The sequence below is a fragment of the Syngnathus scovelli genome, chromosome 4 (genome assembly GCF_024217435.2).
Source record: "Syngnathus scovelli strain Florida chromosome 4, RoL_Ssco_1.2, whole genome shotgun sequence".
Classification (NCBI taxonomy): domain Eukaryota; kingdom Metazoa; phylum Chordata; class Actinopteri; order Syngnathiformes; family Syngnathidae; genus Syngnathus; species Syngnathus scovelli.
In genome coordinates this window covers 15,978,684-16,004,348 of record NC_090850.1, presented here as the reverse complement: position 1 = coordinate 16,004,348, position 25,665 = coordinate 15,978,684, and the positions used below count along the sequence as shown (strand labels likewise).

Genomic DNA, 25,665 nt, shown 5'->3' with positions numbered 1-25,665 from the left:
TTTTCAGAAGGATGGGCCAAGGAATGTATCGATTGAAATTGATTTATTCATTTTTCAAATTTGCTATTTAATTAGATGCTCACCCAAATGTAATCACCTAGAAATAAAAACTGAAATATTGCCACATTCATCATTTTCATTCATTTTTATTTGTCATGTTTCCCTTATTTTTGTTTCAGACACAGTCACGGAATATCCTGCGTATCGGGCTCCACTCACTGGGATCACCTCTGTGGGGTGATGACCTGTGTTTTCAGGACAAGCCAAAACACAGCCACGCCCTCACTACCTTTCTCTATGGGCTGCGGGCTTTGTTGAGGTCATCGCTGGCAGTCGCGGTAGTTACTGTGCCTTCACATCTTATTCAGGTAAGACATCAAGACAACTCAGGCCTGTAAAAGGACAATTCTTCCCACATCGTTCTTCAACAGGCCATTGCCCCATGCACTGCTCTCTAAATTCATGATTGCTTGCTTGCTTGCATTTCATTATATCGAGCTGGTATTGAAAATTACGTGCATGTGTTTTATTGTCCTTTAATATCTCCACGGGTAGTTGTGTCTCTGGGTGTACATGTGCGTTTTAAAAGGGGGTTGTGGGAGTTTGCTTACACGAGTCTGTGTCCAGTCTGGCCTCTCAGTGTGAAGGTGGAGTCATCTGCTGAGGCATATGGCAAAGCACAGACCTCCCCCGGACAGTAGACCAAAGAGGCACAGTCACCAGAGGAGCCAATTGAGACCTTCTTCCATTAACATCTTGTGACTTGTCGCTCAATCTCCAACTCTTGCACTTTTTTTCTTTGGAGCAACCATATTCATGTCCATATTCGTTATTAAACTTGCAATTAAAATATCAGCGGAGACACGTAACTTTGAGAACAGCTGTGTTGTCACAACATGCTCTGGCTCCTCGCCTATGTGCTCAGCGCTCCACGGCTTTGGCTTCGTCAAAAAAGGTATACTGGCTAACTAGCAGATGACAGCTGTGGTGGGAGCGGTCCCCCATCCGGCCTGGACCCCACGTCCCCTTAATCTATGTCCTCCTCCTCATCATCCACCCTGCAGATAGAAAAGGAGGAGGGAAATTTAGGTTTGAATCAGGTGCTAGTTGACCATGCCAACTTTTGAATTTTCTAGTAATCACAAGAGTGAATGCTTGTTGACTGAGTTTCTTGTTTTTTTGTAAATGAACAAGTCTTTGGTTTTATAATTAGCTTAGTCAGCTAAATCTGGACCTTAAAGACTGTCTCGAGTGATAGCTAACTGGCCGGCACCGCAATGGTCCCACGATTCATTATTGAGCAGTTTGGAAAGCTGAGCCACTCACTGAAAGCCTTCTCCGAGCAGCCCGCTGCCTCAGTCCATCTGAAACATTAATTAGGCTTGTCCTGCTGGTACTAAATTCTACTATCGCTTGCTACCACACCCATCCCTACAAAAAACACACACACACTTTTCCCCTTAAAATTTGTCCATGTACACTTCACCTCCTTGTCAGACTAAGTGATTTTCTGACCCATGCATAGACACTCACTTGCCAATTTATGAGCCATATCCAGATAAATTATATTCAAATTCATTTTGAGAAAAGTCAGTGTTAGTCATCTTAAAGGCTTTAATTGTGTTCCGCTGACACTGGCAGCTTTTTTTTTTTTTTGTGATACAACTTTTTTCCCCAAAACTGAAATAATCCATGACAGAAAGCCAAGTGTAAATGTTATATTTTACTACCAAAAAAAAAAGAGTGATTATAAATGCTGAGCTGCTTTGTTCATGTTTTTATAATTGTTACCTTTAATTGTTGATTGCTTAGCTTGTTCATTTTATAAATTATTTTATTCATTACTGTTGTAGTTAAAGTGGTAATGTTAGGCAATTTCCTAAGTTGTACATAAAATTAATAGTATTATTCTAAAATCACAATACTCTTGAATACAATTTTTGGCTATTCCGCCCACCTCTGGTTGTGGCCTGACAAAGCCTGCATAGACAAATTTGAGTCCATCGTTATTGACCGCAGTCAGTGTTGTGAATAATTTGCCGTAGCCAAACTTACACGGTCTTTTAATTGCGTGCGTGCAAGTGACCTCAGATACCCCGTAAGTGCTAGCAGCCTTGGCTGGTGGCATGTGCATTCTTTAAAAGTAGGACAAAAATGAAAAGGCTGAAGAAAGAGTGGAGAAAGGACATGAAGGCATGAAAACTGCATTAGGCTGTGGCAGCCAACACAGAGAGAAGGATGTGAATGATTCAGGAGGCAAAAGGATTAATAATGCAGGACTCCCTCTCTCCCTCCATCCCACTGTCCCTCGCTCTCCCCTCCTCCACTCGTGTTATTCTCTACCTCCACCCTTTTTGTAGTTCACGTTCACATTTTTTCTTAACTACTCTATGCACCCTTTATTGTTTCTTTCTCTCGCTCTCATTCTTTCACTCTCTAGCTCACCTCTCTCGTGCCCTCCAAGTCCCTGACCCAGCCAGTAGGGGGAGCTCTCCTCATCGCGCTTCTAATGATTGCTTCCACTTCCCTTCTGTCCTCTCCTACATACTGAAATGAAATCATTCTGGAATTTTGCTCTTTGACTTTTCTATCACTCCATGTGTGACTATGTATTCTCAGCATAAATGTATTTTGCTCTATCCTGGCCTCATCTGTTAAACCCCCTCCATTCCACATCACCCTCACCTGAGCCCAAAGGCTGGAGTGACCTGTCCACGGGAATGATGACCTAATTTAATAGTAACACTGGTGGCCCGTCAGGATGCTGCTAATTACCTGCTTATGTTTCTCTCTCTCCAATCCTCCAGAACAGCTCTCTAATGGGCAGCATAACCAGGTTATGTGACAATGCCATAGCCTTGGAATCATTCAAAGGCTCTGAGAGGGAGACCAGCCCACTCTACAAAGATTACCATGGTAAGAACACACACTCCCTCTTATCTCTCTGTCTCGGCTCCATCAAATACACACATGCACATAGGCGGTGCATTAAGGCTCTGGCTGGGCTGTGGATAGAGGCAGGGCAGCCCCCTTGCAGGCCAGGCTGTCAGTGCGCGTTAGTGTGCTGCTGCTCAATCAGACGTGCTCCTCAGTAGACAGGCCGGGGGGGATTCAGCTGCCACGCTGTACCCCCTCCTCCTCGCACCCTCACCCCCTCCATCCCTGCCTCTCCTCCCTCCCTCCAGCAGAGCCTCTCTCTCTCTCTCGTCTCTCGCCCCCTCACCATCCCCAGTCCCATACCCCCGAGGGTATGGAGCAGAGCTGGCCAACACTGGGGAATCGATATTCTCACCATCACTCTCTTTTCCTCTCTGCCTCTATCTCTCTATCCCTCACTCAATGTCTCTGTGGCCAGCATGCCCTGCTAATAAATGGGGGCATGTCTTCCTCGCCTACAGTAGGGGAGAAGGACGTCGGTAATGGACGACCGAGAGACTGTAGTGTAGAAAAGGGAGGGGGGGCCGGACTTTGCAATCCCGGACCTCCCCATCACTTTGGCACTGAGGTTTCACCGTCTCTTCTTTTTCCTGCGCACATCTCCTCTTTTCTATCACTCTATCACACTCTCCATGCAATAAAGGTCAGAATAAGCGGCTGGGGTATTTTTAGTCATGCCTCTCGAACTCTTTGCGCTTTTCCTCTCACCACCCCACCCCCCCCCCCTCTCTCTCTCTCTCTCTCTCCGCATCCCTTGCCTGGAGTTAGACAGCTTTGATAGAGACAGATGAAGAGACAAGTAGTAAGAACACTGAATAGCAGATTTCTGTTTCGGCAACACTTTTTAAAGTGATAACATCCCTTCACGGTGAAACGGTAGATGTGATGTGATGTGATTTTATCAGAGATGTCTTGTACCACCTCATTACACCACATAATTTTCCTTTTTTTATTAGAATACGCACCTGTTTCAGAAAAGTCAATTGTCCGATTAATCAGCCCAATAAATTCTGTTATTGTTTTAAAATGCATTGTGTACGAATGTTTTGATGTGTGTTCATGAGTCTGGTATGAGTGCGAGATGACTGCGAGTGTACGTGCGTGCGTGTGTGCGCGCGTGTTTGCAGCAGCAGTTCAGGGCTGCTCAAAGCATGCTGGGAAGCCTGTCACCGCAAATCAGGCAAGGGGAACTCACCCAAGTGCACCGAGCTCACCATCCCCCACTTTCTCTATTTGTGTTCCTTTCTCCATTACTCCCTTGATCCCTCTACTTCTCTCCCACGCTCATTTACACCAAGCGACTTGTACAGTACTTTTCCAGTTGTGTATAAATGTAACTTTATGGTCAAGGAACGGGAGAACGATGAGCACAGCTTCCTTTCAGTTTGTCGTTCCCCACGTGGACGTTATCCACCTTTTTTTCACGCCAGGTAGAATTCCCTTTATGGCATGCTTGTGTTCCACTAATTGAAAAAAAAAAAAAGAGCTGACAAGTGTTGGCACAGAGTTGTAAAAAGTAATAGATTTTGAATTTAAGGCATATTTTTTTTCCCCAATCAACAAATTCTGCTCGTCACATTAAGTGATGACTGCAAAATATAAATGAAGAGAAAAGATAACCAGATTTTGCCCCCCGATGTGATATGCTCATGAAAGTTTGGAGGTACAGTGGAACTTGTAAGGTTGAGCACACTTCACACTGGGATGAGGTGACTTTTTTTCCACATGAGTGATGCTCAAAATCAGGATCATCTTGATTGGCAGAATGTTAAATACAAATGATTTTTTTCTCTGGTAGTTAAATTGTTTTAACCCTTGTTCTCTTAATATTGCTTGTCACAAAAGAAAGAAGAAATACAAAAATTCGAGTAACTTTTACAGGCCTATTTTCCCTCAAAACTGTGAAAATTCAAATTATTAGCCCTCAGTGACATTTGATTTGAGAGGTTCCAATTTATTTGAAATCTTTGCTTGTGCACTCAACGCAAATGGCATCAATCAATCAATCGTTCACAGGTCTGCTACACGTACGCCAGGTGCCTCAGCTCAACTGTCTTACAAGTCAACTGCCTGACCACAAGGACTTGGCCTTTAAGCTCAAGAGGAAACAGTTCAGCATCGAGGTATGTGTCAAGGCCACTGTGTTGCTATATCCTACCTGCAATTCTTTTTTTGAATTTACCTGTTTACTTTTTATATACAATTAGGGGTGATCTAATCATTTTAAATGTGTTAAAATATTTAAATATGTTTCATATATTAAATCTATTTGTTAGTGTGGCCATTCTGAGACACTAAACACAGATGATTTTATGTCCTTCCGTTTCATCATTTCTTTTGATTTATGGTTTCTCATTCTCTTTGAGTCTTTCTCTTCTTGTCAGGGATTCAAAAATTGTTCTACTGTCACATCACTGCAATGAGCGTAATCTGTCACTAGACTACTTTGGAGGCAAATTAAGGGGCCCTCCTCTTAGCTCAGGCCCGTGATTGGTCCTCATTACATTATCATTACCTTATCACACCCTCTGGTCCCAGGCGCATAGTGAGCCCTTTTGTTTTAAGCAGGAGGTGAGGGGGGGAGGACATTCCCCACATCCTTACAGTAAATCCTTTCCCATTTTCTGCCAGCATTTAATATGCATCATCTATTTCCAATCTGTATTGATCCACCCCCTCCTGACTGCATGAATAGTCCTCTCCAGTTTAGATTTATACATTTTGTAAAGGTCAAGGTGGTTATCCTCAGTCGTCTTGAAATTAGGCCTCTCATAGCTAAGAGGGGCAAGGCCGAGAGCAGGGTTGTGCAATTACAATTTTTAGAAGTCACACAAAAAACTTGAATGGATGTCAAGGGCCACGCCAACATGCTAACCTCAGTTGTGTTCCATCTTAAATTAACAAGCAATAAACTGCTTGTATAAACAAATTTATGAGCAGTCATATTAAAATCACATTAAAACTATACAGGATCACTATTATTAAACATTCATAATATGTCTGTTTTTTTCCCCCTATGTTGTTAAACTGTGCTGACTCAAGACACCGTCTTACCTCAACCGTTGTAGGATATAAGAATGTTGCTAATATATGGACCACTGTTGTTGTCGATTTTTAAAAAGAGTTGTTTAAAGGTTTGGAAAAGTTATGAAATTTGCACTGTCCACACATATGCACATGTGGGGAAATCTGGGGGGTTGCTGGTCATATGGTATAAGTCAGAGGTTGAGGGTTTGATCCCTGGCCATTGTGACCACGTCAGACTATCCTTGAGCAAGATAATGATGTTAAATGTTAAAATGCATGTTAGCTCCTAATTAGCTTTAGGCAAATTCAAAACAATAAGTTGAATGCAGACTGCAAAGTGTATTAATCTTTTAGTGCCAAATGTCTTCAGCCTCCTCTTGACTTAATGCAGGTAGTTGAAATTTTGGTTGAGTGTGGACTAGCATGGTCAGTTTTTCACCGTTAGCGTATATATTTTTGGGGTTGTATGCTCTACTTATGTGTTAGCTTTCATAATATGTTTGACCTGTTGGTCTACTGCCTCAGTGGGCTGCTGATTGACACACGGATTGAAATTGGATTCTAAGCCCAGTGTCTGACGTGTGACAGCCCACACCATCCCTGCTAATCACCTCATTTACTCAAGCTGCAAGACTTCTGTGCCCTGGGCCATATAATGCAGCATTGCGGCAACATTTTTATGTTTCACCATAGTCCTCAGAAACTTCTACTGTTCAAGCATTTATGGTTTTTAATTCACTCCCTGTTTGGAATGCCATTATAGACATTTTGGTGATAGAATTTTTAAAAATGACTGACACCAATTGACATTATCTCCTCACCAATTTGGTGAGACAGATACCCGTCACCCCGGCTGCTCATAATCAGGGTAATTTCCTAAATGCTTTTCGACTCACACGTCCATCACCTAGCACCTTAAGAACGCGGAAAAGAATCGCTTTGACAGTGCAGTTTTACCAAAAATGTCGCCGGCTGGCAGTAAATGAGTAGAATTAATTGACTATTTGTCAATTGAACGTGTTTTAGTGCTTCCTGTGACAAACGCAAGCTTGCAAGGTTCTGTTGCTTGTGTGATAAGGTTACCATGGTAGCAACTGATGTGTCAGAGAGTTCAAACTCCGGTTGATGTGCAATTATTAGCCATGATGCCTGAAGACAGAATTAACCCGTGGCCCTGTCTGAGCAGGTAGAGGAGTGCTAGGTGTTTAAACAAGATTAACACATTCTCATACACGCATACGCAGACGCTTCTTCACCCCCTGCCCTCACAGATTTTGTCATTCATACGGTGGTCTCAGCCACGCACTGATTGAGAAACCAGCGGGGAAAGTGATTGTGACTGACACTTTCTTGAACGCGCATACTGTCTGTATGGGAACTTTCCGCCACTGGTTTCACAACACAAGATGCTTTAAGGATGAAGCTCTGATGTGGTATGCGACTACATTTGCTCTTACCTTTGTTTGACCCTTTAAACTGACAGGCAAGTTGCCTGTTGGGTACTGGGGTGCCAGAGGCAGGTCGTGGGGTCAAATACAGTGTAAGATGGGGATTTGTGTCAAATTAGTCTTCTGTTTGAGGCTACGTATGAGGTGTCTCTTTTACTGACAAGCGTCAGCACTTGTGGTGTGAACACGTTTTTTGAAGGTTTTCATTGATGGGGTTTTGCACGTGTTGTCTTTGTAAAGTTCAGGTGCTGGATTTATTTCTTGCGTATTTTGCGAACTGCATCTTTTTTGACATGTAAATGATGTCAACCTGCATGGCAAAGGAGAAATGGAGACAAGGAATGTTATTTGTCTTGAGCTGCAGATAAAATATATTCAAACTGAATGTTGATGGTTTTTTTGTCATATTTTTTTTACTTGACTAACATTGGTGTACAAGTTGTTTTATAGTCACGTGACCATGAACAAGTGAAATATAAGTGAATCGTCACTGTTTGGGGACAACCGGGTGACCACAGACAATACAACACACAACTATAAATAATAGAAGGACACCATCATAGAATGTCATATTAATGTACAACTAAATATTTACGACTTACACAATGGAAAATGGAGACATGGGAACTGAATCCGGAGCAAGTGCAGCGTTCATAAACTCTCACTTTGAAAAAAAAAACCCAAAGCATATGAATGTGTGTGTGCGTTTTTAACTTCTGTTGAAATTCGTTGAAATCCCTGTTCAACATATTACTAGTATGTATTCAAAATAATAACATGTAATGTTTAAACATGTTTTTAAATAACGTCTGCATACCTCTCCTGCAAAACAAATCGATACATACAGACCTTATCGCCATTCACTTTCTTTTAAAGACAATCGAAGGTTCTTAGCTCAGCCAAGGTAAGACCTGATCGGTGTCTTGCTTTAGTAAATCAAGGCCTGTTTAATTGAACACAAAGCCGATTTACTCACAGGAGGCCACAACACTTTCATTTCTTGGGTTTATTGTTTCTACTACCATCAAACTAAAGATTATTTCACTGGCATAGAAGGGTGAATGAAGAAATTTGTCATTAATAGAGAAGAATTTCTGGACAAATTAAATTAAATCATTTCCTGCAGCACCCCTTGATACTCTCTCATGTCACAATAGCACGCTGTGTGAGAATCACTCCATTAAACTATGAATTAAGTTGATTTCATATGTAAATGTAAAATATCAATACAAATTTGTTTTCACTTGCTACACATTGTAATTGGCTTAAAGGAACATAAGCACAGAGATTTAAGGGGTTTGTGGTGTTTTTTTTTATTATTGTTATTAATTAATTGCTTTAAAGAGAACAGAAATGTGACAGGCACAGTTTTCACTGGACAAGACCGACAATTCTGATTAAGATGGGTGGAGACAGAAATGATAATATAGTTCCGGAGGAGTACAAAGCAGGTTCTCGAATGGAAACGTATAGAGTAGGTTAATGTTTCTTGGCATGTCCTCAAAATGTCTTTAAGACGATGACTGTGTGTGCCCCTTCCCCGTCGCAGCCAGTGTGTGCCGAGGGAAGGGTGTTAATGGACCTATGTGAGAGCGAACAGAGCAAAAGCTTGGAGAAGAGGGGAGGGGAGGGGAGGGGAGTGAAGGAGGGAGGGTGGAGGCATTGAGGAGCAGTTAAGTGATTCTCAGGTCAGGTCTAATTAACATGAGGGCTTTTCCTTAGAGGCACCAAGCCGTTTTATTAAGAGAGAAATAAAAACAAGAAATTATGGAATGCAAAAAAAAGTTCGACAGAAACTCACTCCTCCAGGCTTGTTTTTGTATTTGTGTATATTTGTATTCCATGTTCATATCTGCATGCCACACATTACTAAAAGGCATTTATTATTATTGTTATGATGTTTGAGGTAAGGTCACCAAGTTAAGATTTACTAGATGTCATTAAACTACTTATAGAAAGCAAAATTGGTTTTGCAGGACTCTGTCAGTGTTCCGCTTACCTTCTTTCCTCAAGAATCACAATCAGATGGGAATGGACCTTTAAAATAATATTCCCTGTGAATAATTTATACTGCCTGTCTTGGTTGCGCACCAGCCTCTACCGCATTTTGGAATGAGGTGCGCTTATGGTTTGTGCATATATGAGAAGGAGAGAGAGCGCTGCGCAGGCCAGCCAGCAGCACGCGATCGGACGCCTCGCCCGAAAAAATATTCAAAACATACATCCGATGTGCATCTATTATTGAAGAGGAGATTTTTATCTATTCTGCAAATATGCACACGTGTTTGAAAAGGCCTAGCTTGGTAGGACTCTGCTGAATTGGTTTTATGATGGGTCCAAAAGACAATGTGTTTTTTTTTTTTATTGGAATACCAACATTATGATTTGTTAATTGATTTGCATTTTCTTCTGCTGCTAAAATCATCCGATTCTATATACAACCAAATTTTTATAGCTGCTGTTCAGTTCGTTCCGATATAAGTCAGCAATCAGAATAGTAACATGCATTTAATACGAGTGTTGAAGTTTAGTGATCACTGGGTTTAAAAAAAAAAAAAAAAAAAAAGAGAGAATCTAAAGTGAGTTATTTTACTTTCAAAACATCCAGAAAGGCTGGTCAATGTTTTGCAGTTGCGTTTGCAGTAGCGTAGTCAACAGTAAGTAGGAACATATCTGGTTCTTTGCCAAATTTGCTGCCTTCTGCAATAAATCAACACAAAGGCAAAAGATTGTGTCTCACAAAGGGACAGCGTTAAAGCAAAACAAAAGCGGGCATATTTGTTCCTCCTGCCAGACTGTGTAAGAGTATAGTCTGCCTCAACTCGCCCTGGAAGTGAAGCTGTTTCATCGGTGACCAGTGAACCCTTAACGTGGTCCATGCACCACTCAGCCCCCATCAGACCAGACTGGCCACACTGGGCTCAGTCCTGATTAAAGTAGCCCCACTTGTCTTCAGCTTCCATTAAAGAGAGTTGGAGGCGAGGCAAGACTGTAACTAGCACGCCACCCTGCATCCGTGGGGTTTTGCAGTACTATAGGCTATGTGTAAGTGTGTGCAGCGGGGGCTTGCCATTAGCATAATGGTAGTGACTGGGGAATCATATCCCCTAGTGGTAAACTAGGTCCTCGTCAGATTTTTGGCTTCTGAATAATCTTGTTTAGTTTCTCGCCTTTACAAAATACTAAAGTTGCCTTAGGTCTTTGCCCTTTTTTGTTCCGGTCTTAAAATGCTGTTCTGACTCGTGTATGTGATTTCCCCACTACCAAACATGCACAAATTAATTCTGATAGGTTTGTATTGGAGACCTAGAACATGCTGGAGTTTATGTATACCCCCATTGTATATCTGTATATAAAAGACCACAATGCCTGATTAGTAGTGAAATTATAAAACAGAAAAGTTGTCTTTGTAATTTCACCTTAAAAAAAGTTCCATGACACTTGACCATTTCGAGACCCTAGAACATGCTACAGTTTACTTGTATCATAATGGCCTGCTCTGCAGTGAAATTACTCACTAATTTTACACACACACAAAAATGTTTCCCTATTGTGAATTAAACATGATACACCCACTCGTGCGAAGAAAATGAAAATTGCCATCATGGGCGCAAGGTTTTGTGGTCAGAGTGGTTCAAAGGTGGAATGTTGATCCAGAGCAGGAGCATCAAACTCAGGAAAGCTCTCTGCTTGGCTCCTAAAAATAACTTTCCCACACTCTCACGCTCAACGTCCTGTAAGGGGAGGGGGTCAAGCGGCGGAGGCAGTATTTGCTGTGTCGCTTTAGAATTTTATTACGCCGTTATGTTTTTTGTTATGATTATTTTGAGAAGAAAACCAAGATGACTTTTAAGGAATACATTTGATTGCATTGGCAGTTTACATGCTGTTTCACTGCTATGATGCCACAACATGTATCTAGCTGACACAGAAAGAAATATGAAAACAGCCTGAATCATTTGGTGTAAAATGGGCACAAGTTCTCCCAGACATCTAAAAAGTATGCTTGAGGAGATTTGTGGAAAGACCTGATGCGGTGTCATCAAAGTAAATGTTACCACTCAGATTTATTTTTTACCTTCCTTTAAATATTTGTTCACACGGCAAACGTTGGATTTTATAAAGACAGAAATCAACTTTCTCATGTGCTACGAAGCCTGACGATTAGCTTAATGACTCTCGATGTGAAGCTCAAATTGAGACACAAATAGATTTCACTGTGTGTCGCCTTAATCCACAGAAACTGCTTTGTGATGCTCTCATAGCCCTTTCTCTGTCAATGTCTGAATGAGCCCTCGCTTAATGAAAACAAATTGGGTCCCTTGATTCTCTCTTTATCTCTAAGCACACCATAAAGGCATTTGTTTCAGCTAATCACGGGACCTACTTAACCCCTGCCGCTGTGAATATGGTTCCTTTCCAAAAGGACTCACACAACAGTCAAACACAGAGTTGTTTAAAGCAATGTCAGCCGCTGAGCAATGTCGGCTTGCAGATGAATGTAGCGGCGCTCATGAATTTTATGAGGGCAAGTAGCCCTGTCCTTCAGAGTTCACAGGTGGCGAGTGAAAGGCCAGGCCAGCGGATGGAGGATAGTTAGGGCATGTATAGAAGTCTGAATAGACTTTAATTACACTCCGTCGAGAAGTCAGTGGGCCACGCGAAAGACAAGTCTGCACTTCAAAGGGCAAGTTAGAAGACAAGATGATGGCTGTGACCCAAGTGTGTGATATAGATCTTTGTGTTTATACCAGCAAAAAATATGAACTTGTTTTTTCTTTGTGCGCGTGATGTGGCAAACCTTTTCTACCTACGTGTGAAGGTGGGGGAGTCTCCATGTGGGATAGTACTCCAGTGTGTGGCTTAACCAAACTCCTCTTTTGTCTCTAACAATGATGAGTGATGATGAGTGACAGGGGTGTTAGGAGTGGGATCCGGGAAGCAGAATGTGCCTAAGCAGTGCTCACCAGAATTCACACTAAAGGTCAAATCAGAGGCAGGCTTTCGGACCATCTTTAGCCCTTTTCCAATTTACCGCTTCTAAACCATAACACCTTATCTGCTGTGTGGTCGCTTTTTCAGGATACTTTTTTCGCAACCCTGCGGTGCCAATGAAGCCGTCCTTCAGAACCTCTTCCAACTTAGTTCTAGAACGCAGAATGAGGATGTTCCCGTCACGTCACTGTCATCTGATTTGGGTTTTATCTGTAAGAAGACTAGTTAGAAGTCCAACCAAAATGAAAACCAGAAAGCTCTACCTGTAAAGATTATATTTATACATGTTAGAAATGCAACCAAAATATTGACCAGAAAACCCTCTGTTGGAGCCAATTTAGTTTCCTTGGCTTAAATTCTTATTTTTGTTTAAGATTTGCTGGCCTTGGGCCATGAACCTTTATTTGACAAAGCCTTTGGTCACCTGGTTAGTCACCTGATCAGGTAAAGATGGCTGCTCCTACTTGGTAGTCAGTCTCAGCCAGTCTCAGTTAGACAAAGAAGATAGTAGTGATATAGTTTTTTACCGCTCAAAGCCCGCTTCAAGCTACTTCAAGCCTGCTCCAAGCTTGTATTTTTCTGGAACATGAAAACTTTGAACTTAGAAAACACACTTTAGTTTACTTCTTGGAACCCTTTATGTTGAAACCTTTGTTGGATTACAAACAATTTGGATTTGCACCCGTGTGCCACCTGCTTGCCTGCCTGCCATTCCCCTTCCCCCCTTTCCTTGGCTGGCCTACCACCCTTGCCTGCCTGCATGCCTGCTTGCCTCCATTTTGGACATTCTACCTCCATCTTCAAAAAGGTATGAGCAACAGCTGTTACACAATGTTTTAAGATGAGCGTGTGACAAGAACTATACATCTAACTTTTGAAATTTAAACTGAACCGAAACTGACACTCACACCCTCAGTAGATGAGGTCCGACCTAACGTGGCTTTTTGGGACCGTTTCTGCAGTTTTGCTATTAAATGTGTTCTAATGAGGTGCAAAATCCAAATATTGCTTTGCAAACTGTGATGCAAAACCCCTTGCTTTACATTTTACTAATGCAGCTCAGCTACACACACAGCCTGCCACTTAGCCACCGGTCCCCTCAATACACGGACACTCACACACACAATCAAGCCCGTCTGCTAGCTCAGGTTGAGGAGGACTTGCGTGCAAGTGTTTCCCAGGAGGCAACCGTAGACCGAGGTTTCTGAAGGCCCTTGGATGGCTCTAGATGGCGGTTAGCAAGGAACCTGTATTTTTTTTTTTTTTGGCTGCTCTCCTCCTTCCCTTCCCCCTTTTCAGAGCACAGGCAGTGATCGTAATGGGGGGTGACAGCTCACCTCTCCCTAGCGTGCCTACGGTCCTCGGAGCGTTAGACCCCCCCAATGTATCCTCACCACCACGCCCCCAAGTCCCGGAAGGCCACAAAGGTTACTCCATATGTTAGTCTGCGAATTCTTATGAATCCCCACCCCACGCCCATCGACACCCTTTGCTGTGTTATGGCTGTCAAGTCTAGAACATTTTGTATGTCTTAGTCTTTTTTTTTTTTTTTTCTTCATTTGTGTGATAGTCCCGATTTGGGTGTTGAGGTTATTTTGTGCTCTCTTAATGCCATCTCTTTTTTTTTTTTCTCTCGCTCTCTGACTTGTGATTGGTAGTGTGAAAATATCCTAGGTCTGGTGTTTGGCCAATATTAAAATTGTGCATTGTCCATAATATATTTCACAAAATAGGTCCAACTCAACTCAATACTTCAATTCACAATATCTGATGAACTTCATAATAACCATATTTCAAGTCTTGCAAGATTGAAGACTTAACGTAAAAAAAATAAATTAAAACCAAAGTCCTGTTTTGCATCGTGGATCTTTTGAGTGTTTATAACTGATTGTATAATGAAAAGTGTGTGTATTGGGGGGAATGGTTGCATGTGGAGATGGGCGAGGGCTAGAGCACAAAAGCATGTGTCATGGTGAATACTGGAGTAGGCTGAGTACGACCAAGGTCAGTCTACTTTACTCTCAAACTAAGGTCGTTCATTCTCAGTCTCATTTTTTTTTTTATTTGATTTAATCATCAGAAGTATTGTTTTGTCTTTATTGCGTACTCAAAATCGGAACCAACTCCCCTAACTGTTATTTCAACCTTCGTGGAATAACTTAGTGCGCCTCATTTGTCTGTCACGTACACACAAAAAGTGGGGATGACGTTTGGTTTGCCAGACACACAGTTGTACACAGACTTGGCAGCAGTACTCTGGGAATCAATTTGCGAGGTTAGAATATGCACGATAAGTGCCTTAGGGGGTATGTGCAGCATCCTAGCATCCTCTCCGAACAGCCTTCAGGCTAAAGTAGCGTCTCAGCCACACCCCACATATCAGCGCATTGTTGTGTTGTTTGGGGACGCATACTACACTTACCCTGGGCACGCAACGTTTTACTCATTTTTACCACGCTTCTCTGTACTTTGTAAATATGCATTTAATTTTTTGGCTTTCGGGTAGTCATCATGTCAGAATGTTATGGCCTGGTGTAAGCTGACATGTCATAATTATCATGCTTCCAAATGTCTACTTACAACAGAAGACGCTTACCAAACACACTTGAACACAAATGGTGGAGCAACACAGATAATATAACAATACTTGGGCATATATTCTTTAGCAGCAAGAATTGCTAATTACTTCTTATAATTAAGCTTATTTAAAAAAAAAAAATGAATTTGTTGTTTTTGGGGGCAGCTCGAAAGTATGAATGGCATTTTTCCAATGGATAAAGATGATTTCAGATGTGATTGTTTTGAGTTACTATCATAGTCACAGAACAAATTATACTTATCTCAAGGCATCATTTTACATTAAACTTATTTTGAGTTGTTTTTGTGAGCTGTTCATTAAATGTTGACTTCTTTAGAGTTGGCATGACTATGAATAGCATGTTGGTATTATGCTCCGTCTGCAAGCATGTCGGACGCTTGCTCAGGCTTGCCACTTTTGCAGCCAAACCTCAAACCAGAAATTCTTGTAAGAACAACATATTCATTTGCTTGTAAACTTGACAAACTTGTACAAAACATTCCTTCTTGACTTCTTGACGATAACGCTGACTTTGACTTTTTTACCTCAAACACTGACTCATCACTGCCAAAAGTTTTGATAGTTACTGATTGAGCGATAACAAGATGGATGTTGACAATGAATTGACAGTCCATCGAGAGTCGCCGCTCACTTTACCTTTGTTGGCACCCGATCACGATATGTTTGACTAATTTCACAGATGGCTTCCCCATTCATTTTAAATTCCATAAAACCAAGTAGAAATCATTAATGATGATACACCCATTATTAGTATGGAAATTACCACTGGGATGCCTCCGAATCCTGAAAGCTTGTCACTTGAGTGACAGTCTGAGACAATTGGGGTTCATCACACTGTATTTAAGGTCGGGTTTATGTTTTTCAAACTCCATATTGGGCACATTATCCTCGGGTGCCGGCTCGCGCCTTGTTGGTATTTAAGACGGATTTCCACCAATATTACTGAATTGCGGAGGCAGTCGCAGCTCCCTCCTAACGGGGAGGTGTCGTCTGCTCACAGATCACCGTTTGGATGAGGGAGCACAGCAGCACCCCACCTCATTACCGTAGCAACACACTAACCGAGAGAGTGACACACTACTCGCTGTGATTAAGATGTAAATTTCCTCTAATTGGAATGTAAATTCATACATTTATATGAAGACGTCAGCTGTCAGTTGGCAATATTGTGTCCTTTTCTCTGCCTTTCCCCTGGTCCCCAGGCAGGGGCCGAGGTGCCTGTAATCTGTATCGTACTCCCGGCAGCCCCATCCTGGGATTTGCCGTTTGTTTAATGCCAGGCCCATTGTCCTTCATCTCGGCACATCATTGTAATTCTCCCCATTCATGTTTTTGTGTTTTGTCGCCGTCTGATTTGCTCTCGCTACCTGTGTTTGTTTCCCCATGCATGGCTGAGCAGCCAGGGCTTTTGGGGAAGGGGGCGAGGATGGGAGGGGCGGGGCACTTTGAGACGGGGGCCCGGGTCATTGGGTGGCCGTATTTTGTGTGTGCATCGATTACTTCTGCTGAATGTTCCCGAATGCAAATAAGTCCACTTTGAGAGGAAGCACATGTATCTGAAGTAATTAATTTTACCCTTGAATGCCAGCTGTGGTGTTGGTTTGACGTGCTCCAAATGGAGCTTTCTCACCAAAAAGGTGTTAATTTAGGGATTTGGCAGATGAAATAAGTCTGTTTGCCAATATGTATTGTGTCCACAGAAATCCAATGTGTCTTTTTGTCATTCAAAGGCGGTATCATCTTGTCAATTTGATACCATGCTGAGGTATGAGTGACACAATAATGACACAATATAAAACATTACCGTGATGGATGAAAGAAAATTCCAACAGTTGCATGTAACTAATTTTCAAATAAAAGCAATATTACATGTCAAATTTAATGAAATACTGGTTTCAGACATTTCAATCATTATCATTGTATTCAACGTTAGAATCGCGTAATGTAAATTTGAATGATGTTTGATTGGACATTTTTTTTGTTCTTGTTTATTTTTCTGTCATTACCATTGGTAGGTGCTTTTTATGTGGTGTCAAATTTGATGTTTTGAAGTGAGTTTTAACCTCCAAACACAGTCCCTAGTTTAAGTGCCCCATAGTTCATTGAAAGTAGTAAGAGAGCATGATTGTGAAGGCAATAGTAATGTACAGGAAGAATAATTCATTAGCTCCTACTAGACTTGGCCGCTGGGGGTCAGTTTAATAATCACATAGACGCAAATGAAGTAGAATTTCCCAACTACTGGATATGACTTGTTAAACTGCAGGAATATTTTTTTTTTTTTTTTTTTTTTGCAGAGGACGAAGAATACATGCCTGTGAGTATTGTTATGGTTCCTGACTACATTTTTATTATCAATATTTTTCTAAGCAGCACACATGGGCATAAATACCTGTATTGTGAATCAGTCAAGTAATTTGTTATGTAACTACCTAATTGACTTGTCACATCTTGCTTACGAACATGATGACTCCAAACCAAAGCAGCAAAGGTATTTTTCTTGCTGTGGTTTTGTTGTGGGAAATGCCTGATCATGGAGTGTCTGCGTGTGCAACACGTAAATACATTTTTTGGGTGCATTCCACAAAGGTGCTGTGTGGCGCCTCTCCGGTCACGCGAGCCTTTCACGACAAGACCTAGTAATTGTTTTTCCACTGTCCTTGAGAACTTTCACAATTATTCACACACTTCATTTTGCTGTGTGCGTGTGTCTGTGCGCATCCTGCAGTGTTAAGGAACACTCTTGTTTTACGTCCATCTGCAGGACCACTTTGTGACCTTGTGTCTAATTCATTAAAAAAAAAAAAAATAGTGTCACATTCCACACAGACCTAAATTCCAGTGTTAACAGCAGGAATTCTATCAATGCTCCCATTGCATGCCAATACTGCTCCACCCACCTGTGGCACCACATTAGCCTGTCATGCCCTCGCTCAATTAGTATCAGGTCCCATAAACCTTTCACTTCCATCTATCACCTTCTGTTGATTGAACCAACGAAGTGGAAACCCGGCACGTTCCTAGACGTTGTTTCGGAGAGTGAGGAATCAGGTGAATCAGCCGGCGTTGGCTGCATGGGTTATGCTGTCACGGCCTATCCGGAATGCAGCCACTCCCATGTGCCGGGATGCTGCACCTGTCAGCTGACTGCTCAGGTAGTTAAGGAGGAAGTGACTCACGCACCCTCTCTTCTTAATGACTTAGGGCTTGTACAATTCTTATGCAAATCCTACAGTTCCCCTCAAAGCTGATATCTGAGTGGAACTGGACTGGAGACTCGTACTTTGTTATTCTGGATCAGTCGTTTTATGCAAATGACTCTTTGAAAATATATGAGCGGGCAAATATTTATAAGTATATTAATGGTTCTTATAAATACTAATCTGCAGCATTTCTGAGCGAAGTTTGCTCAAAGGGTTTTAACACCCAAACTTTCGATATGATTATGCCTCTTTGTTGTCTTATAATTCAAATCAAGGCAGCACTGTATTTACTTTTTGCATGAAAATAAAATGCCTGTATTCGACAATAAATCATATTCAGTTTGAATTAAATTTGGTGTTTAACAAGGTTCAACCAAGTCTGAGAAAGATTCCAATTCAACATGTAAAATCTAGTTTTAAGTCTGACTCACTGATTGACTAAGGAAGTTCCCCCAGCTCTTATTTTCATTTCCTCATCACCACTCCTTTAAAAACCATTGGCTCAGACCTGACTCTTTTGGTCGTGGCACAGGCTCAACATGCATTGCAGGAAGAAAAGTGGGGCAGCGAGCGAGAGACAGTCAGAGAATGAAAGACAGAGAGCATTTTGTCCCCCAGGTATGACCGAGTCAGCCATGCAGAAGGATCCCACATGGAGGGAGGTGGAAGAGGAGGGTGATGAAGAAACTCTTGGCTTTCCCGCTTCCCCCGAAAACACATCTGTCTTCTTTTTCCACCGCACACACCTTTTGTGCATCCTTCGCTCACCTTCATATATTGGCAACAGAGTAGCTGGAGTTCACATCTAAATTGTCTGGGCAGCACGCTTGTTGTTTTCTATTTTTCGGTCTTAGGCTTTTGGATTAATTTGCGGTGCATTTAATCCAAGTAGTGTTTCTTTTCTTGCTAATCTGTGTTAGCCCATCATCCTTGTTTTAAATGCGCCGGAGTCATGTCATGGCTGCTTGCATTAAAACAATTAAACTTTGTCACCTCCCTCACAACAACAGTCATTTGCGAATGTGTCGGGTGAAATTTAGCAAGAAATAATCATTTTCTGAATCACTTCACTGCACTCGCTTTGTGCCTTTTGCTTTCTTTCTCTTCCTCCGTCGTGTCTTTGAGCTTCTCAAAAGAACTCCGAGCCCCCCTGCATGTTCTTCTTTTTGCCTCTTTTCTCTGTACTTTTTTGTCCATCATTATCCAGCAGCACTTTTCTGTGCGTGCAAATGCTTTCTGAACGGCTTCCTTTCTTCCTTTTCAGGGCGGATGTCATTGTTGCCGCCTGTGGGCTGGGTGTATTTATTTAGGGGTAATTGGTGTGTGGATGAGTGAGGTAATGAGGTGCATCCACACTTGGCTGCTCCCCCTCCTTAGCTGAGCTGAGCTCCGGCTTGAACAGCACCATCTTCTCCGCACAAGCCAAAGTGGCTTTTTCATACTCAGGTGGACAAACACAATCGCTTGGGGTATACCTCAATCAAGATTGTGTGTGCGTGCGTAAGTGCGTTAGCACGTGTGTATTCACGCATAGGAGGGCAAACAGTTGGTTGTTTGTTTGTGTTTTTGTTTTCTACCATTGAATGTCTGTGAGGCTGAGTGTGTGTTCAGTGGAGCTCAAGAGGACCTTTGGCTTTCCCAGCTCACTGCCAACCTCCATAAGTGGCCCGGATGTCCTGCAGAGTTACCTAATGATTTCACTTACACCTCCCTTATCTGTCTGGCCCGTCTGTCTGCAAGCGTCTGATGCTTCAGCCTTTACATGCCATTTGCTGCCTCATATCCTGTAAAATTCAATTGCACAGCACCAACTGTAGCTAGAGAAGCAGGCTCTCCCCCTTTTCCCTCCCTCTCTCTGCTCCCTCTCTCCATCTACATTTGTAAATACAAACAGCTCCACCATCACATCATCTCCAAGAAACTGTGAATTCAAGTTTGGACTTAAAGGTGTTTGTGAGCTAATGTTACGCATCACTTGTTGTGTTGTTATCGGGGTAATTGCTGCCGACCTTCCAGTCTTTGATGGACACACAATTACTGTATGCGACGCATAAGTGGACCCATTTTACCTCAGGATTTTGAGTTGCTAATGGTGCATTATTCAGCTTTTTGGTCTGTCCCCAAAAGTGCCGGGCCAAATCAAACACGCCGCTCCAGGGTAATTGAGGCCCACTCCGCACCCCCTGCGGTGAGCACGGCAGAACTGTAATCCCCTGACCACTCTGACTTGGCCCCAATCTGGCAGGCCGCCCATTTCCCAGCAAAACTCCCGACTCGGCCTAGCTGAAGAAGCGGATGGCCACGTTTGGAACCCTTTCCAATGTTGTTATTCAATCTCTACAGTCTCTTAGCCTCTGTACAATCTGTTCTATCACTGGATTGTGAACCCATATATTAGTGCAGCACAATAAAAAACAAGTGTGGTAAAAAAGCAACTTTAAACAGCCAATTAAAGTCACTCTCTTGCATCTTTATATTTAGCCAAATAAATGCTATCGCAGTATTTAGAGCACAATCATTCAGACTTTGTTGCATAGTACATTTTCGAACGAGACGACATGCTAGTGATTGTTCAGTATAATGTTAGTTTTTAACATGCAGTACAAAAAACAAATGAAAAATGGGACAAAACAAATTTAATCTCATACTGAAATTCAGAGTACTGTCCCACCAAAAATGAGCAGCAAGAGGTCTGTGGCCTCTGTGTGTATTTTTAAAATGTATCCGTGTTAACAGCTTTTGCTTTTCATGATCCAAATTCTGTTATTAATTCTGTGTTCATTATTTTTTTTTTGTATGTTTTTTTTAAAATGCTAACAATGTCTGAGGTGAGATGTCACCTCTTATAGGGGTCATATTCCAGAGAGGGTATTTAGCACTGTCTCCCTCCATTTTTAACTTCAGCCCGTGTGCTCCCCAGGCTCTGGCTCACTTTGTAATGGATTTAATAATGCGTAACAATTAACACTCATTCAGTGCTCTGGGTTAGCGGCTGGCTGCTGCATTTCAGGCTAAATAAGAATAATAATAATAAAAACACCAAACAAAAATCCCCATCACCCCCGGTGTATCAAGAAGCTCGGGGTGATGGAGAAAATGGAAGGTGGTGAATTTTTTGACAGGCCGGCCGAGGTGATGTCTCATTGCCTCTGACACCCTCGAACACCCTAAAGGTGGTTTGGCCAATAGTCTACCCAGGAAGCACCTCACCTAGTTGTGGCTAAAATTACACAACCACCACCTGCCCACAGGGACACTGTACTGGAAATGAGAGCAGAGGTGGTGGTGTGATGAAGAGAGCCAGGAAAAAAGAGCAAAGAGCAGAAGAACTGTTTGTCAATGAGTATTGCCGTGAGAATTTAGGTTGGTTGTAAATAGTAATCCCTTGCAGAAAATTTGGAATACAATCAAGCTTTTTCAGAAAAAAACGCCTCTTGAGTTCTGTGGCAGCCCTAGGATGATGCTGAAGTTCCTGCTAGAATATAAAGAGCAACCTGTAACACCCCCAATAAATTTTTAGTGACTTTCTAAATATTTCTTCTTTATTTAGCACCTCACTGGGTGAGTCACTAAAATTTTTCACCAGTTGTCCCAAGTTTTGGTGTTTTGACACGCTCCGTCATGTTGATGTAAATCTGTATCAGAGAAGAGACAGCTTCTGGGTCAAATTTTAGTTTTCTAGAGTGCTTTAAAAGTTCAGTGGATTAGTGGAACAAAGCATGGCAGCCCCAGGCGATTCCAGTCTAGGTTTGCAGAGAAAATATCCACACTGATAACGGGGTGGCTGTTGTTTCAACGGAGCACAAAACGGGACAGTTTCTGGATGGGAATGCCTATATTATCATTACCACCTAAAGCCCATATGCAAGTGAGAAAATGAACAACAAATCGCTTAAATTGGTCATCCAATTTTTTAAAGTTTTTATTCTTTTTAAAGTCCCCATACAATAAAGCGAAAAATGAAAATAACTCCACTAAATTTGGCACACTACATAGTTTTAACAACAGTGCCAATGACAATTTTAAAAAATTATAAAGGAGTTTTAGCATGTTGTAGTGTTAGCATTGGGCCTAGTAATAACTAACTAACTCACAATCGTGCCGGATACGAGCAAACTCAAGTTCTAATGTAATGGTGGAGGGGGAACTCTTGCCGGGAGCAGTTTTAGCCTTGGCCAGAAATTGAGGATAACTGAATTGGTAAAATACAGCAAATTATATAACACATATTCTCCACATTTCAGTACTGTATAATTACCGATCTTTGCACAAGTTTTCAGAAATTATCTTTAAACATATATAGTGTATTCAAAGATAAATCTGAATTCAGGTTACAAGTTCTTGAAGTTTGCCAAAAATCAAATTTTTCCATCCAAGTTGTAGAAATAAATGAATAAACAAATCAGTGCATTCTTCCATCAAAATTCTGCAAATAAAGGAATAAGCAGATCATTGCTTTTCAAATACCATCATTATAATACTGTATAACCACACCAATGAGCCATTAACTCTGGTTCTTTATATTCCCAGAACATCTATGAATATCCTCATCTAGCCTTACAAAGTTTTTTTCGATCTTTTGAGAAGAAATCTCAAGACGGCTGCTGCAATAGAATGGTAACAATTCTAGCTGCTTCCCAGTGGCAGAGTTCAGGCTGTTTGCCTGTCGACTGATGTGCTGTGAATGGCGTTCGAGGCTCTAGGCTGGTCTATGTGTGGCCCGGCTGGTCCAAGTCAGCAGTAATGAGTGGCTTTGGCCAGCATGCCTGTTAATGTGAATGGGGTTACTCTGGGCAACACCTTTTCAGCAGGGTCCTATGAAGTCCCCAGTATGGTGGTCTTTGTCCGCACAAGGGCTGTCCTCTCAGCAAAAAGGGCTCCTTTTTTGTGAGCACTATCAACTGGTGATGGATTATACCCAGCCCTCTTTATTCGTTGGGACAGACTTAACAGACATGGATGCTCGCAAACATACACACACTCGCGCTTGCAAGCTCGCACAAAGACACCAAAAGGTATTACATTGAAGGACATCGACACAATATCTTAAACAATTGTGTCGAGGAGAGATTAAACTGCTGCACAACTTGGGTGAAAGTGAAATTTCTGTCATGCATGAAATCTTTTTAGGTGTGACTAGAAAAATAATAATTTCTGACACAATACAGCTGCTGTAAACCACCAGACATCCTCTGCCGCATTCTGAGGCTTCAGCAACAAAAGAACCAACTTTTCCCTTTTGTCCTTACATTGCATTTAATCTGTGATTTTTATCATGACTGACATCAGAAATATTTAAAACGGTGAGCCGCATGGTGCAGTCTTTAAGATGCCTCAAACCTGCTTGGTGCTGATTTTTTTGCTGGCACAACTCTTCTGCAGGAGTGATTACCTCCACACTTCCCAGTGGGTCAGTCACTTCTTCAAACTGACACAGTAACCTCTAGATGACCTTAACATTTGTCAAATGTTAGCCCTGTCTACTAAATTGTTTGGTTTCCATAAGACAGTTAAGTAAAACTAGGCTGTGTTTTCCCGGTATATGACACGTTTCTAACATTTGCACTGGAGAGAGGCGTGTGTATCTGCATGTGTGTGGGTGTGTTTTGTACAATCAGTTTGTGTAGTTCTTTACTCGCAGCAACCCAGAAATAAGCATCAATATTACATGACTAGAGCTCCACAGTAATGCTCTGGCTTTTATTTTTTGGGGACTAATGGAAAGAAATCTCAAGACAGTTTTTCTGTAATCCTTCATCACCTATTAATGCTTCCACATAGTCAGGAACACATTTTCAAACAAAAACATTTTTTCTAAATTTACTGTATGATCAAATTAGACTTCATGAAAGTAGTAAAAGACATATTACTTGATTACTTCTGTCGTCTAAATCCTACTTGAAGCTTTGTTGACATCATGCAGTCTCAACAATGACGAAGCAATATTAAGTATGCTAGCTTTTTGGCGGAGCGTGATTATTATAGCGGGACCTCTCTTATGGCACTGGAAAACCTGCTCCTACCACGTGTCAGCGATGCTTTAACCTGAGGACGTTCATAGTTTGCGGGGTAAAATATGCGTTGGAGGGCGCAAGAGGTCCCCCAGATATTGCTGTCATAACCCATGCAGCCGCTCTCTTTGCTATGGGCCTATGTGTAGTGAAGGCAGCACTTAGACACGTTTGTACTCTTCGCCCTCTATCCCGCTCCCTTTCTCCCTTGGCTCCATGTCACCCCAGGGGTGGACCAGCACTCCCTGGCTGTGCCCAAGTCCATAACACCATCTAAACCCCCCTCTTGCAACCCATCACCGCTCGGGTCAATGTGCCCTCGCCCCCCGCCGCTGTCAACCTTACAACGCCCACAGTCCATACCGACACAGGCCCGCAAAGAGAAACAAAACAGATCTGAAAAGAGACCAAATGGCCCCACGCAGCGCCTTCATGTCAAAGGCCTTGACAGGCCCAAGGAGAGGCCCCAAGAGGACCTCAGTTGAAGATGATGACGACGGAGATAACAAGTCAAGTTGTTGTGTTACAGCGCACTTACACTTTGGCCCCTTGTTTGTCCGTTTGCTTATTCAGAAGCACTGCAGAGCTAACTGATTACCATGCATGTCATGTTTACTAACATGGCACATGCTATCAAATGCTGTCTGTGAAGCGTGAAGGGTAAATGGTGGGCCAGCTACCTACCCCAAAGAGCAGGAATAAACATTCCATTAGGAAAAATAAAATAAACATGAAATATTGTCAGCCACTCAATTTCCTGTTTGGACACGCTCGCCTAAAATGAAAATCACTCACGTTATTAGTCGCTTCGCATTCTTTCGGTGTTTGGGAATATAATTACTCTCAGAATGCTTACTCATCCTTCTGTCAGAGAGATTAGCCAAGAAGCAGAAGATGTTTTGCCCGTGTGGCGTCAATCTTGACTGTTTTTATGAATGTCTCTTGGATAATCCTGGATCAGGCACAAGGTGATAAGACGGGCAGGTCTCCATTAAGCAAGAAAGCATTGCTTAATTCATTCCTGACACCTTAAGACGGTTTTTACGAACTGATTGAAAATCATCAGCATTCGAGGTGAAGAAGCAGAAGAGTATCAAGGAAGGTATTCAGCAGTAAGTTGCACATTAATAAGTGTGAGAATGACATAAGTCGATTGAACAATCAGAAACCACGAACACACTGGATCAACAGGTTATTCCTTATGCGAGGCCAGAGATCATGTTGCAGTCTTTGTTAGAGCAAAAGAAGAGGAAGGTCAAGCAGCTCGTCAGCTTTTGTTTGCTGCAGGTGGGCTAGAATTACCCAAGTGACAGGATTTATACTGAGGCTCTGGCTGCATTTTTTTCCTGCCAAGGGAGCGGAAGTCTTGTGTGGAACGGCCGGCGTAAATGGGATGATGCTGTGCTTGTCAAATTGAAAAGATCACATCACCTCATTATGTAGGG

General features: G+C 42.1%; 1 protein-coding gene across 2 annotated transcripts in view; it reads left to right on the top strand.

Annotated features, from left to right (window-relative positions):
• Nucleotides 1-25,665, top strand: part of elp4 (elongator acetyltransferase complex subunit 4) — a 67,646-nt gene that overhangs the window by 15,521 nt on the left and 26,460 nt on the right. For both annotated transcript variants that reach the window (XR_007480716.2, XM_049718431.2), the window contains exons 7-9: nt 180-368; nt 2,808-2,916; nt 4,954-5,060. Coding sequence is in view for 1 of the 2 variants with exons in the window: in XM_049718431.2 (XP_049574388.1) it covers nt 180-368; nt 2,808-2,916; nt 4,954-5,060 (405 nt within the window). In the remaining variant the exon portion in view is untranslated. The remainder of the gene's footprint in view (nt 1-179; nt 369-2,807; nt 2,917-4,953; nt 5,061-25,665) is intronic.